This window comes from Macrosteles quadrilineatus, unplaced genomic scaffold, assembly GCF_028750875.1.
Source record: "Macrosteles quadrilineatus isolate MER2022 unplaced genomic scaffold, UCM_ALF_1.0 Scaffold_9__3_contigs__length_116548681, whole genome shotgun sequence".
NCBI lineage: Eukaryota > Metazoa > Arthropoda > Insecta > Hemiptera > Cicadellidae > Macrosteles > Macrosteles quadrilineatus.
Window position 1 is genome coordinate 3616387 of NW_026542602.1, and position 16723 is coordinate 3633109.

Below are 16723 nucleotides of genomic sequence, written 5' to 3' on the forward strand. Positions count from 1 at the left end.
TAAGTTAGGATAACAGAAAACTAGGGAGTTCGTGCTACATAAGAAAAGTCGTTGTTAGTGAAAGTCCTCAGGGAATCCATTTAAATCAGATGAAGTGAAGTTTGGAAACTCCATATCGCATAAGTTGGTAAACTACGTTACGTTGGATCATCAATGCGTGTAAGCTTCATATTACCGGATTTCCACTTTAAAAGAATTAGTGCAAATAAATAGTTGGCCTCAATCACTTTTATTGCATTTTTGTTCTTAATATTGTGTGTAATGGATACAAGTGGTTTTTAACCAGTTTTGAGGCACGCGAAACGTAAATGATGTGTGACGACAAATTTTACTTTTAAGACTAAGTATGCTTATATAAACACATTATTCACCTGAATCTACTCTACAAACAATTTTTAATAAAATTAACTATCATTTAAATGTAATAAAGCCTGAAATAGACACCTACATAAGATTATTAATTATTAAAATATTAATGTTGATTCCTTAACCATAATTTGATTGTTTAAAGTCAATATTCCTAAGCTAAAAGTAAATTGTATTAAGGTTACGAAACCATTTTTATAGGAAAATCTTTGCAGAATTCATAGGATATCATTATGTTTATTATTATTGTAACCGTAAAACCTGAAGTATAACATTGTCCTCGAGTGCTTGTAGTCAATGCTGCACATCAGATCCAGGTGCTTCATACCATATAATCAGCTGAATTGGTCTGATTTTGCTGCATTAGTATCAAATGGTGTTCGTTATGTATCTAACTGCTTCAACCCCTTTTGTAAACGTGTATTTCCATTACATTGTTAGTTACATATTACATAGTGAGAATAATATTTGAATTTACAAAAGTATAAAAAATACAAAGTTAGACTATATTTTCTAAGTCCCAATGGTCAAAGTGCATTGCCTTGTAAAACTATGTAACTAAAATGTTACATAAAAATATATGTATAAAGACTAATCTAATATAATTGAGAAAGTATTTTGATAATGCAATAAATACAAGGAATGCTTATATTAAATATTTTAGAAACCAATGTTAACAATTCTTCTAGAAGAATACATTTTATATTAGTCCTACTTGGAGTGTTAGTTATGAGCTATACTAACTGCATTGACTTTATCAAAGATGTAGAAAAGAGTTGAATTGTTTTGATATAATGTGTAATAATTTACTCAAAAACCAACGTTTGCTGATATAAAACACTTTATAATGTGTGTTTATCAAATGAAATATTAATAATTTTATATTTTGAAAATTAAAATTCTAAATGATAGTGTCTATACCTATGATTTATCATTTTTATATCTGATGTCTTATTTGATATGGATTGATTTAAAATGTATCACAGTATTTATTGAGTATTATCTTATCATTGGTGACTTTCAACATGAAAACAAATAAATAAATATTTTATTGTTATTTATAGTATAATTACCAAAAATGGGTTATAAAACATCTCTCGTGATTGAAAGTGTTTAAATAAACCAGACACTGTCCCAGGTGTTGTTGGAGACAGGTAATCAATGTGACGTCGCTGATTACCAGAGGATAATCACGGTGGTTGGTTGCCGTAATTTTGACAAACATATTACTGCTTTCACTTTTTACATATTCCGCAGGTATTATTTTTGGTTACAAAAGACAATGACATGTTATTTATTGAAATATAATTTATGTTATTTGTCCTTAGCTTGGTAAAAAATAAAAATAAAAATTCTTGATACATACATTTAAAACTATTTTAAATCACTGGATGTTCCTATACGACCATTGAAATAATTTAAGTCTAAGTATCTTGAAAAACTTTGCCAATCCTAGAAATATATACGGATATTTCTTTTTACTTGTACATGTTTTAATGTTCGAAAAAAAACCTCTTACAATCATTCAAAATCCTAGGTTCTCATACTTTCAACCCACAGTCACTTTAAAAAGTGTTGAGGTTATGTTAAAACTCAAATTTAAAGACTTGTCATGTAATGTAAAAGGTTGAAGCTAAGACAATAGATAAAGTTGAGGACCATCTCACCAAGGGTATATTGGGTTATATATTCATTAAAATCAATGCAGTATCAAAGCAAACAGATGATTGATTTATCACTTGACACAGAATATTGTCATTAGTTAGTAGACTATCTCAATAGATCGCACCATGTTTTTGGATTCAAATTTTTACGTTAGATGGGAAGTCTATTCTGTGTATGATAAGTCAGTCTAATTACGGGTGATTCAATAAGCTAAAATATCACTTGAATTAATAAATGTAACTTTTTAATTATCACCCTTTCTTTGCGATGAGTTTAAACTTCAGCCTTATGGCACCCCGTATTTTAACCACTTATTTTGTCAATTTTAATATCCCGTTTTCATTAGTTTACTTCTGTGTGTGAAACATCAAATAATAGGTAGAATAAAAAATGCCTAGATTTTACGAAATAAAACCCTTCTCAGGAACATACCAATAACTGTATTAACCTTACGATTGAAAGCGAACAAAGGTGTATCATGCTAGCTCTGAAACAGTAATGTCCAGCCACTTTGGCCATATTTACACTTACAATCGACTTTTGGCTATTTAACTAAGCACTACCAATACAAACAGCTCCTTAATGAATGGTACAAGGTAGTGCTGCCATGATGGACATCGTGATAGGTAAATGTTGATTGGCATCTTGTACAGGACAGACGACCATGGGGTTAATTGGATCGACATATCATGTATTTAATGAGGTAATATGTTTGGCATCTCTATCATTCTAACAGTATGATTGTATGGACTTGACCTATATCTTAAATTGAATAGTGTATATTAAAATCACAAAGTGTGACTACTGTAGATGATACATAAACAACATTCATTAACACCAAGAAATCTCGTTGGAGTGTTTTGAACGTATGGGGCAAAAATATAGTGATGTTTTACCATAATCAGGGAAAGCTTTTTGTTTGTACCCATGTAAATAAATTATCAAGTTTTTTTTTAGTTTATTCATGTCTTTTTCCAAACAGGCATCTTTCTCCATGAACTAAAATTAAAAATTTAATTTTTATAAACTACATTGTTTTAAAGATACAATTTAGCTTAACCAGCCATATAATAGCTAATAATATATAATTAATTTAACTTTTTTTAGATCAATAACATGGAAATATTACATGAGATATAATTGTCCAATAGGATTTTAAAGTTACTATTTACATATTAAGTAATAATAATAATACGGAACAAATATTGTAAAGTTTCTGTTTGTTTTCTACCCTAGTGGCGTTTTATAAGTCTAAAAAAGGCAACGATGCTCCCTAGTAATTATAGTAAAGTTCAATGATATGTAATGTTCAAAAAGATTAAAAAAATAAATTGTATGACCATTGTTGAGGGAGATGTCTGGGTATGATGTCTGCAATGTAGGTATTTGGGTTTGTGTTCAGAATGGTATGGTTTTAAGTTCAGAGTCTAAGGTTCAATTTCTAAAATCAAGAGAGTTTGAAATGTTTTGGATTATATTATAGTGTTGTGATTCAAACCACACCATGTTCTAGATCCAAAACTAGGAAAATGGAATGACTCCTAAACGAAGGAGTGCTTATCTAATTTTAAAGAGGTTAATTACATTCACCAAAGCAATAATAAAATCACTTTTACAGGTCAAATGCTCAAATCCTAATAGAAGGGAAAGCTTATATTTTAGATGGAACAGAAGACATAAAATATTGATTTGGAAGAAATACGATAAATCTGTGTTAGAAAAATAGTGTTTAAGTAAAACTATGGAGACTGTTTGACATTTAATTTCAAGCAATGCGTTTTACATGAATTAAACCAGACCTTTAGGACAAGAGTAGTTATGTGCGAACACACTCCTGTGTACAGTGCGCAAAATGGATTCGCTGTGATAATTGTGGCTAATTTGCACACATTTACGTGTGTTTGTAATATGCTCTCTTTGAACTTGTCCTTTGCAGCATTCTGAACATCTAATCAGCCTACGAGTCAACAACATAATTTAATTTTAAAGAATATTAAAGTAACTCTCAACGAATATTTGGTGTTTCTTTTGTTTAATATTATTTGCAGTGACGTGTATTTTTGACTCATTTGAGTTACCAATTGGTTTTCAATTAAATGAAATGCTGATTTAGATTTATTTATATAGTGTATCCATTTGTGATTTGGTATAACTATTGCATGAGAAAATAAACAGTTTGTGAATTATTTCCTCGCAGATATCTTGGAAAAACAAAGACGCATTAGTAGTCATTAATTCAGGGTAGATATGTAAGAAAACAATATGTACATCATAAAAAAATCTTATATTTGTTGACAAACATAAGTGGTTATTGGTCTATGAATATTTGGTGAAAACCATTTGCGATCATGGCAAGATGTGACCAACGTGGAACCATCAAAGGCTACTGATTGTTCCTGGGGTTAAACTGATGACCTAATTACTGGACCAGCTATATACCAACGTAGCTACTATATGCTGGTTTAGCATTTCAGCTACAGATACGTGATTGTGTTCAATAAAGGTATGCATATTACAATACATTATGGAATTTAACTTATTTTAATAATCTTACAACCAGTAAATATGGCATGGTAAAATACCCCTAATGGTAGAATTGTGTTGTCAAAGGAATATTTTAACCAAATATTTACCTTTATTTTCTAAATGTCAACTATACTCCGCGCCAAAGCTGGTGGCGGCTGAGGGATTAGGACGGCCAGGTCGGTGAGCATGTCCGACCTATGTAGTCCTACCTGGCGGTCCTAATCCCTCAGCCGCCACCAGCTTTGGCGCGGAATATAGTCATGTTTAGTCATTGTCATCATTTTCATTTCATTGTATAAAACGTGTGTAGTCATATTTCAATTAGTGTAGCAGGTGTATTCTACTGATTTGGGTTCTTTACCTGGATTTTCCAAATTATTCTCGTTGAAGGGCATTTCTTCATCACTACTCATACTTACTTATACAAGTATTATAATATACTGTGTACAACAACTTGTATAGTTTTGGTATATCATGTGGTCAAAAAACATTTAAAATGCATTATAGCTTTTCATTGGGGTCTGTCTTGTGGTAAAACATTTTATTATTTTCATCATTTTAGGCCTTACGGTTTTTCTGAAACTAATACTGGACTCCTTGCGAGACTTAGCCAGTATGTTTGTCTATAATTGTAATAACTCATGGAATTACAATTTATTTCAAACAATAATATTGTATTGACTTTTTTGTAGCTACAGTATTGATTATATTTATAATTTCCATACATTATTTTTCCAACATTAAACGAAGCTTACAAGAACCTAATTTACGTGTTGACTACATTACGTTGTTATATTATGCATACTATACTTTTGAAGGTTAAAAAAAAATTAAAAAATATTATCTACATGTTGTTTTGGAATGTATATCATCCTAGAAAAAAATCATTATCCTAAACCGTTTCTCTACATTCAGAACAGTCGAATTTGGGAAATTGCGTAGATTTAGAGTTTTTTATATCAATGTATTCAATATATTTGTTGGTCAATTTGTGATAAAGATCAGGAACCTCACTCTGAGGGTGTTTAGTATTCGGTTGCTGGTTTTCAGGGTTGAAGCCAGGGGAGTATATATCTGAATATTTAACATTTCCAAGTAATATTCAATGCACTAGTGTTGGGGTTTGCTTGGTTGTTTTGCTGCGTTTTCTTCACAAATGACTTGTAAAGTTAAGAAACGTTTCAACCTCTTGAATTGTATTCATTTCACTTTTACTTTTTGTTGTAATTGATATTTGAATGATTTGTCATTCAACTTATGAGTCATCAGGTTATAAAACAATCCCAGTTTAGTGATAGAACCGGCAGACCTTCCACTTAACTTGAGCCTTTACTCAACTGAACCCAAGGTAAACACCAAAACCAACAAACTGTGTTCTTCGGTTGAACAACATTCACAATAATAAATAACTTCCTGATTAGAATTATACGTACTATAAATGTTACATGAATATAGCAAATTAAATACGTCTTCCCACATTATTCGATATACCTACACTTTTACTTTGTACATTGACAAAAGTTTATTAAAAAAAATACCAATGGCAAATGTTTAACTCCAATATAAAATGTTAAGAGAGTAGAGCTGGTCTAGTGGTTAGAACACTGGACTTCGATCCCTGTGGCCCCAGGATCAAATGACACCAATTGGTATTATCTAAGTGATAATTCCGTAACTCCTAGATCTAGCCTAAAATAACGTGAAAAACTATCTCAGGCCCCTTCCTAGTACCCTAGAACAAAACTTTACCTTTTTTATATGTACTTACCACCTTGTAAATATTTTCAGTAAAAGTGTAAGGATATCAAGTAGTTTTGGAAAACCAAATATTATATTTTCTTATTTTACTTTCGTAATAATGTTAGACTATTGCAATATGCCTTTTTAGTGTTTTAAATTTATTTTTCTTATATTTCTCATCTTCAAAAACACAAGATGTTTACAACAGTAACAAACTACAATGGTACTTTATACCAAAACACAAAGCAGTCATGGCTGTGTCATCTGTTGCTAAGACAGGAGGATATGTCATGTGTCTTACTTACTGTTGATAAGGACTTACGTTTCCCATGACGAAGTAAGAAAACATATCACCATACAAGCTTTTGTTTGTTTCTTTGAGAAAAAACCTTTGTGTATTAGAACTTTTCTAACATTATGCTAAGTGCAGTTACCACACGTTAACGTCATAATAAACTTGTATTAAATGTATAAATATCATGCTAAATTAAATGAACAAAGTCATTTTGCATTAAAGAGACGACTGTAATTATACAGATTTCATATTTAATTTAGTGAACAACTAGAATTGGATTAATTAAACTATTATTTGTTATAAATACACGTACAAATTTGTGCTAGTTTGTGTTATTACCGTACGGGAACTTCTAACGATGCTTATACAACCCTTCTCTCCGCAATAAGTATGATATAAAAGGTATGATTAGTTACAGTACCATCTAAATTCATTTAATTGTATTGTCTTGACACTTATAATTATGAATAATTAGTTTTAAGATCCCACAAAAATGGATAGCTTCTTTTTGGTAACGTCAACTCAATTTTTAAACCGTCTTAAAAATGTATCAATGTTGAAAATATATCTCTAAGGTTGATTAAATTGCCTAGTTTTTAAGTAAAAGCTGTGTATGAAACTTTGATTAGTATAATTGCAACAGTAAACGAATTTATAACTTCTAAAGAAACACAGCTACTTTTCAAATATCTTGATATCAATATATGCAATAATTATTCTAAAAGTACAAATAAGTTGTATAGTTATTGATTATAACAAAACTCTAGTTAATCTCTACAAACATAACAATCGATATTTCACATTTCACAGCCCTTTTCAAAGTAGCATTTATCTAGGTGACTTACAACGTGACTTACACTTCGTTTTGATTTATATCCAAGTTATTCTTTTAAATTTCAGATTAGATTATTCGTTAAAACAAATATTTCCGTTTTCATTAAATTTGTATTTTTGTTTGGTAAAATATAATAATTTAGCAAGTGAAATAATAATAATAATAATTTAGCGTGTTTTTTCCCTTTTATTTTGGCTTACCTTTTTATCTGTTTATATTGCTTGATCTATTTGATTTAGTATTGATTTTGAAGAACAAGAGACATAAAATATTACGGTTATTTTACGTACTCGGTGAAATGTAATCCAAACTTATCTGTATGTTTCCCATTTTACAATGGATTGTAGAAAAACTCAAAAAAATTAAACAAAAGAAATTTTGATTATTTAAAAACACATACAAAGTTTGTAATAAAGCCTTAAATGAAGGAATTGTGAAAGCAAAATCTAGGTTTACATTGTTTTGTAGAAATAAACCTTTATATCTCCGAGAGGTGGTAAGTGCTAGGCCTTCGGCCAAATGTAAGTGTTAAGCCCCAGGCAGTTTTAGACAATACCTCGTTTACTAAAATAACACTTTTCACAATAGCTACCTAGTAGAGTGTTTATACTTCTGTTAACAATTCCTTTACAGTGTCGTTTAGGATTTTATTCTGCGACCTAAACCGTTTTACAAATATTTTATATTCACAATATAATAGGTAATTAAAATACGAGCACTTTACCTACGAAGAAATTATTATATAAGTGTTAAAACTGGGAGCTTTTACAACATTTGAATTTGAACAAAGTCATCAAACTCGTTTTGATAAAAAAAAGAATCACAACACAAACTATAACCAACGCTTGAGACTGTAATAATGATTGTGTTGAACTACATATATCGTTAACATATGTGAAGAGGTATTCATATAGTATTTTCAACTCACAGATACAAATATTTACTATAGTAAGTAGGCTATGTAGTTACATACTGTCAAGGTTTCGTTTAAAACAAAAGAATAAGTATGTTTGGCTCAGATATTTCAGCTTAATTTGTTAACAAAATTTCGAAAAACATTTAAATAAATAAATTAATTGGTAGTTTAGTTTGATTGGCTAAGTTATTATTTGGTTTTATTTTATAACAAGTGACTTTAATGATTGATTTCATGTCACTTCCACTATAACTAATTTACGTTATTTCGAAAAGTTATGATTTGACAGCGTGATATTCATGTACAGTTAATTACAGGGCTGAATATAGCGTGCCACCGACCCGTGGCTTATAATTTACAACTTTGGATTTTTATCTGCTTCAATCTCACAATGTTAGAGGGGTGACCACGGAAAGATCGATATTTTAGTCAAAAATTTTAGTATACAAAGATGTTTTTAACACATTACTAGGCAAATGAATAATAAACCAACAATGACAAAATTAATTTATTATTCATAACAGATAAACCATCCAATTACGCAGTAAAGCTAAAGAAAGATACAGAGGCTTTGCAGAAGCATTTACACATCATCTAAAGTGAGGCCGATTATTTTGCTTAATATGTTATCCGACATCTTAAAAGTAACAAATTGTATAATTATGTGTATAATACATAAAAGAATGTGCTTTTTAAAGTAACTTATCGACATAGTAACGGACAAAAATCGCTATACCTTTAATAATTAAAGGCATTTTTCCACACTAAGGTATTTGTTAAAATATCTATAGGCTAAAAGGATTACTTTATTGGAAGAAACATTTTTTAACTGTTTTACACCTCAATTATCATTTGTTGAATATGATTTCCTTCTATTTATTTTCATCAATTTTTGACACAGTTTAGTGTCAATAATTTAGTAGTTACAAGTGTCATAGCATGTATAATTGTAGCGTCGAAGGAATTATTATATACCTTATTTTAGACCTTATTATATTTTTACGCTAAATGATTTCACTTTATCAATAACATTACATTTAATAAAATTTGACAAGTAATAGCTACATTAAGGCCTATGTATGAATTATAAAAGTTCATTATGCCCAACGAAATGTTAATTTGTTATATAGGTAATGCTGGCAGTTTTACCAGACGTATAATAAACAATTAGAAAACACAGAAGTACTGAAATTATTTGAGTTTAATATAGATTTTGGATACACAGTATTTTTATTTAGACTATTTATTCAATAATTTCCCCCCATTCATTGATTATTTAAATATTTAATGATTATTACAATTTTTAATATTCATGCCATAAATATTCAATGATTGAATTTATACTTTTTTCAATGCAGTTAGTTGCAGCCTACTTGGTTTTTAATATTAGATATTTTGTCCCTTAATAATAGTAGGATTGTAATACTTACTGACAGTAAATTTAACGGACTTTGGAGATTAGTTTGGGGACATTAAAATGAACATATTGAATCCGAACGTCTTAAATATTTTACAAAGCTTTGTATGAACTTAAAATGCTTTATGTTTTAAAATGTTACTGTACCTCCTACTAAATAATGTTTTTTAAAGTATAGCAATAGTGGGCTGCTTAGTACTTTCAATGAAATTTGTCATTGTACAAAAAAAAATATTTATATACAAGATCATTGACTCAATAAACCACTTATAAATCTACTCTAACTAAGCTAAGAGCAAGTACATATTTATATATTTTACAGTTATTATTTACAGCTTTATTAAGTCTTTAAGATTCGCCATTGTAAAATGTTAACCAGTTAAATAGATCGATAGCTTTTGCATATTTTAGCTGAAACCAATCATTACTTATTTAGTACAAGGGAACCAATTTACATAAGCTACGTAACAAGTTCTAATCACGTGACCAGTAGAAAGAATGACGTCACCATGAGCAGAAATGTCACACTCGACCTTGTAGTGCTGGAGACTCCTTTCACTAAAACATAAAGTGTCATTAAGAATAATACTATATAGGTAAACAAATAGTTCATCAAAGCTGTATGGAGATACCTAATAAATTATGTTTTATGTAAATTATGATTTGTTTTAAAGCAAAGATCTTTCCTTTTTTTCCGTGTCCGGAAATCAGACTTCGCTTTTCCAAAAATTAGCTACCGGCTTTGTCATTCGCATGTAAAATATCATCTAATGTGCAAGACTGGTCTAGGCGTAGGGCAGTCTTGCACATTAGATGATCTTTTACATACGATTGACAAAGCCATATCGGAGCAAAGCCATATGACAAATCAAAGATACAGGGATAGTATAATTTAATACTACTACTATTGAGGTAAATACTAATACCTATTAGTATTTTGTTAAAGTTACAATATATTAGTTTTAGAAATTGTAAGCGCTAATGCGTTGTCAATATCATTGAAAGTTTCTGAGTTTACGACCCTACACACAAAATAATTTCTTATGGGTTTAATTCGACTCTAAGAATTAGTTTTAGGAGTCCTTGGAGCCTAGATTTTTTAAACTCGTAAAACATTTAAGAAACTACAAAGACAATTTATAAACCCAGAGTGCCCTAGCTATTTATATCACAATGACTTTTGTATTTAAAAAATATGTTGAGATAATAAATAACTCTTCAGCAGATGTTTGAAGTTAACAAAACTAATATTGTTCTTTAGGTAGGCAAATCCAAGATAAATTTAGCCCCCATGGACTCCCATAAACTACAAAGAAAATGTTTAACCACATACTGCCCTAGATATTCAAATTGCAATCACTTTGGTGGTACTACAAAATATTTTGGGGTGATAAAGAGCTCTTAGAAGCCGTTTTAAATGATTCCAAGAAAGCCGCTAGCCTACAAGGACTCTATACTAGATTGTCAAATAACTTGTAGCAACTGATTTCATTTGAAATAGTTTGTAATTTACGCAACCTTATTGATTAGGTTATTTAAATACTATATACAACATGACACACAGTGTAACACATTTTAACTATCGTAAGGCAAGCTTTTTTTGTTTTGAATAGTAACAAACAACAAATGCATAAGGCAAAAACGTTAAAATTGTTGGTGTTCAAGCAATTGAATTATGAAGACCAATTAATACTAGGTCAAAAGACTAACTTAACTCAAAACCTACCGAAAAACAGAGCCTCCCTGTTGTAGTCCAGAGCTGGCGGAGGCCCGGAGGCGGATAGACGCTGATGTTGTAGCACGGGGGCGGGTGCCGGGACCGTGGGGGTGGCGGTGGAGGTGGAGATGGTCGCTACACATCTGACCTGGAGGCGGCCCTTGTGGAAGTGTTCAGGTCCCACCTGGAACCTCAGACCTGCGGTGGAAGTCATCAGCCCGTGCTGCTGCACCACCGCCTCGTAGTCTGGCCCCACCTGAGGACATCGGATGACAAGCTTAACACGTAAGTAATAGAAGGACAGAATAATATTTGGGTAATATTTAAGTTCAAATTTCCGACTCAAATAGGTTCAATCTTTTATAGGCTAACTCTATCAAGAATTCTTTCTTTGTTTAAGAGTGTATTGTGGTAAATGGGAGGATTTAATTTGGAAACTTCACCGTTTGGATCTACTAATTACAATGTTAAACTCAATGGATCATGTTTTGATGAAAGGTTTCTTGGGCTTTTATTATATTTTATCCCAAACGTGCGGTTAAGAGGGTTGACACAACTTTATAACGCTGCCGTTATGTAACATCAGAACATTTTATCAGTACTTTATTTCTGAAATATATGAAAAATATCCAAGTGTAAAGCCAATTTCTCAATTCACATAGTATTTTTTATAATATATTTTAAAACTTGTGGTTGTGATTCTGCATTATTATCTAAGTCTAAAAAATTACGAAGTTTTTTATTAGCTAAAGAATTGCAGTAAAACATAATTTCATTATTAAATATACTGAAAATGTACAACATTTGGTCTTTAAATCTATTGTACAACATTAAATGTTTGGCCTATGCTTGATTTATACCGTAAGTCCTTTACGGTAAATACATGGACAATATATTTTATATACAAGATACTAAAGCTAAATCTCCAACACAAATCTCCAACGTGGTGTCCTATATTTATTCTACAAACTATCTCCAGGCTAAGCAAACTCTAACGAATAATTTGTTAACTAAATCCTCTGAAAATTTTAAGTAATAATTACCCAAATTTGCAGTGTGGAAGATATAATTTCTCATACAAATCCAACTCAACTTTTGTCCGAAACCAAAGCTGTTATGAGGCGTATACTAAGCGTACTATTTTCCTTATTAGGATTTAGCAACCGTTCAAAGTGTTTGGTGTACATATAGATTTTTCTGTTTATATTTAATAACATTGTTACTGTTTATAAAAATATCATAATTTCGGATATTAAATAATGGCTCTTAAGTAAAAAAGAAATTACAAAATGTTAGTAAAAGTAAACCCATTTAGTTTGACAAAACGTGTGCGAGAAAATTTTTATTTACAATTTTTATAAGAAAATAAAGTTGTTTTTTCATACCTTGGAAATAATGATTACTGGTGGGTATACTAAGAGTGTGGTGAGTAAAAAAGCGCAGAAATAATGTTATTTTGATACAAAAACACTTGTTTAAAACAAAAACCAAATAGTTAAGAGCTAACCACTCACCAGCTCGTCATTGACATACCAGCGCAGTCTAGCGGGAGGAAATGACTTGGCAGAAGTACAGTTGAGGTTGATCTCGTCTCCGATTTGATAGTTGCGCTCTTCTCCTGTGATCTCAGGACCGTCCTGGGGCAGAGCTGTGGGAAATACAGTAAATATATGAAATAGATACAGCTTAGGAACAAAACAAGTCAATGTTATTGCATTAACAATTTTTTTAAATTAGTAAATTTGAAAGAGTTTAGAAGTTTCTGAAGTGATTATAAAGTTAGGACAATGTACTTGTCAAACCTTTTTTGACTAGACAATGTGTACAGAACATTGTTCAAGTTGCAGAACTAAGAAACAATGGCCAATCAAAAATAGGAAAAATTATCTCTAAGACATTATACTTAAATTCAATCTACATTTCGGAATATACTACCTTTAATATAATGGTAAGGCTGTAAATCATCCCAGAATCCAATTCACACAATGAGATATATTATTTGAGATTATTGACAAAACTAAAACCTAAGAACGCGTAGAAATATGGAACCTGTTTGCTGTTGTTGGAAATGTAAATGTCTATCAATCAAGTGGTTCAATGATAATTGGCCAAAAAAGGATTTTTTTTTGTAAATTAAAGATGTGTGGGTGTGTATATAAAACTACGAGGAACTTCTAAAATATCTATAAATAATGCTAATAAGGATCAAAAACGTTTGAGAAAACCGCAAGCCGCACATCCATCAACCACATACTTTAACACATACGAAAAATATAATTCAATATTTAATTCTAGTTAATTCTACACAAAAATCAATAAACATGGTATTTTATATAAATCCTCACCTAAAGGCACAAACTTCAATTGAAGGCCTGCAATTGATCATAATTAAAATACTGAAGATGAATCAGCTCTTAGATTTGTTTTTATTTATAGATTCATTGATTACTTTTCCCCGACTTAATCTTTCGATTCTCATAATAGATGTTTTAAATAATATATAATAGAAAATATTAGTTTCGATCGTTAATGCTTAATGCAAATACACAAGAAATTTGTATAAAGATTAGCAATTAGTATGATTGAGATTCGCCTGTATAAAGTTCATGTTAAATGTGTGTTAAATAATTTTGCTTAAAATACATTTATAGACCCAAGTTATTTTCTTATGTATCCTTGCCAGGTATCAAAGCACGCGCACATCAATTATACTATGTTATCCTAAACACCTCTAGCTTCTGTTGGACAAACATAATCACGTGTCGTCATGTTGAGGCAAAGTGTTTAGGGGAAGTGTTTCATCAGCGTAACACATGTTCCTCATGTCAGTTTGCATATCATGCATACATGCATGCACAGTTGAGCGTGTTCTCAGTAGGTAATTAAATCCGTTTGCATGTTTTACTTATTCCAACACTAACTTAAAACAGCAAGATTGTGTTCGATACTGAACGAACTGACATTGTATAGACATTTCTTGTAAAAGTGATTTAATACCCACCCCAGCACAGTATATATAAAAAAAATTCAAAGGGAAAATAATAATTAACGGATAAATAATCTTCCTCCATGGAGCGTTTTTGGAGGAAATTAATTCCAGTAAAGGGTCAAAGTTGTTTTGCTCATTTTATTCAAATTTGTTGTTGTAATTTAATGATTTAGAGAATAAATTAGGTAGTAATAGTTAACATTATGTTAATACACTTAAAATATAGTTCCAAGCCGAAAACAACTAAGATTCGCCAACTAAGCCTCTAGGTAATGCTATTTGAAAAGAGTTAAGCTAATGATACAATGAAAGATCAGATGTTTCATCGGTAGCAATAATGAGGAATATACATAATTGGTTAGTATTATGTATTACAATTGCCCCTATAAATTACCATTTAATAGTCCAAGCAGTAAGTGAAATAAGTATTGTACTGTATACGTAAAAACTGCATCATTATAGTGTTTATTATTATTATTATTCAAACAAATACAAAACAATTCCCACTTACCTACTACATTCATCCTGGACTCGCCATGCACAGAGGAGAAAGCTGGGGCTTCTGCAGACACTTCACATCTGTACATACCACTGGACCTCAGGGGCACGTTCCTTATCACTACCTTCTGGGCATCCGACTTGTGGTGCTGTAATGGAAGAGTTCTTAAATACATGCACAAAATTGAAATACAACATTATGCATAACATGTTTAGGCTTGTAATGTGGAATAAAAGATTACTAGAAACAATTTCTTATTTTATGCGGAGGTAATTCCTTGTATTCGTAGATGAGATGAATTTATGTTTTTTTTAAGTTCACTTTCATATTGGTAGGTTTTATTTTAATATGCAACTAAAAAAAAAAAAAATTGATCTTAAAATAACACAGAAAAAGATAAAACTAGATTTTAATTACATTTGCCCTCTCTAACAGCAAGACAGTTATTTAACATACGATATATATTTTATTTTATGGCCACCCGTTGAACCTAATTTGCAAAGCTCAAAAAAACCATTCGAGAAAGATAAAAACCCGTAATCAGACAAATAGGACTGACAAAATAAACCAAAACGACGACTTAATTCTTGTAAAAGCCTCAAATCCCTGTAAAATTATTATTAGTATTATAAAACGTAATGTGTTAAACTGTTTATGTTATTCCAGATTCATAAATTTGAATTATATCCCCAAGACCCCCCCCCCCCCCCTAGAGATTCCACACAAGATGGCAAAATGTACATAGAGTGAGTACGAACATTCATTTCAAGAACAAATCAGTCAGAAAAGGTTATTTTGTTAAATGTTAGTATACTCTTAACAGAATCTCCTTAACTCGTCATTATTTCAAAACCATTTTTGTTGTTAGTTTCTAATCTGTTAAAAATGCCAAATAAATATATTTCCCTACAATGCATTGTACGAGTTTAAAACTTCCCTGCCACAGTATCTATTACTTACATCGACATTTATTCCGTCTATATAGTACGTGTGTTGGGGAGGATTGCCTCTCGGAACGTATCTGTAGAACTCATCATGGTCCTTGTACCAGGACACAGAGTATAGTCTGTCTCCTTGAAGATCAAACTCACAGAGCAACTCCACAGGGTCTCCTCTCAGAGTGTACTGTGGCACCGACACTCGGACCATCTTGAGACTTATACCTCCTGTAACATTGAACGTATCTGTAGAACTCATCATGGTCCTTGTACCAGGACACAGAGTATAGTCTGTCTCCTTGAAGATCAAACTCACAGAGCAACTCCACAGGGTCTTCTCTCAGAGTGTACTGCGGCACCGACACTCGCACCATCTTGAGACTTATACCTCCTGTAACATTGAACGTATCTGTAGAACTCATCATGGTCCTTGTACCAAGACACAGAGTATAGTCTGTCTCCTTGAAGATCAAACTCACAGAGCAACTCCACAGGGTCTCCTCTCAGAGTGTACTGTGGCACTGACACTCGCACCATCTTGAGACTTATACCTCCTGTAACATTGAACGTATCTGTAGAACTCATCATGGTCCTTGTACCAGGACACAGAGTATAGTCTGTCTAATTGAAGATCAAACTCACAGAGCAACTCCACAGGGTCTCCTCTCAGAGTGTACTGTGGCACTGACACTCGCACCATCTTGAGACTTATACCTCCTGTAACATTGAACGTATCTGTAGAACTCATCATGGTCCTTGTACCAGGACACAGAGTATAGTCTGTCTCCTTGAAGATCAAACTCACAGAGCAACTCCACAG

General features: G+C 31.4%; 1 protein-coding gene across 1 annotated transcript; it reads right to left on the bottom strand.

Moving 5' to 3' along the window:
- Window positions 1-9428: 9428 nt before the first annotated feature.
- LOC129002270 (uncharacterized) lies at window positions 9429-16165 on the bottom strand. Its single transcript, XM_054429949.1, has 5 exons — window positions 15926-16165; window positions 14978-15113; window positions 12992-13125; window positions 11487-11733; window positions 9429-10318 (listed from the first exon to the last, which is right to left on the bottom strand). The coding sequence occupies exons 1-5, from the start codon at window positions 16163-16165 to the stop codon at window positions 10239-10241; spliced, it is 837 nt and encodes a 278-aa protein (XP_054285924.1). The 3' UTR covers window positions 9429-10238.
- Window positions 16166-16723: the final 558 nt, after the last annotated feature.

Excerpts from the sequence above, each read along its gene's own strand:
- LOC129002270 (XM_054429949.1), bottom strand. The coding sequence starts at position 16,165 with ATGATGAGTTCTACAGATACGTTCAATGTTACAGGAGGTATAAGTCTC. Across the intron at positions 13,126-14,977 it reads GTCCAGGATGAATGTAGTAG|CTCTGCCCCAGGACGGTCCT; the intron begins GTAAGTGGGAAT and ends TATTTCCCACAG. Across the intron at positions 11,734-12,991 it reads GGTATGTCAATGACGAGCTG|GTGGGGCCAGACTACGAGGC; the intron begins GTGAGTGGTTAG and ends CGATGTCCTCAG.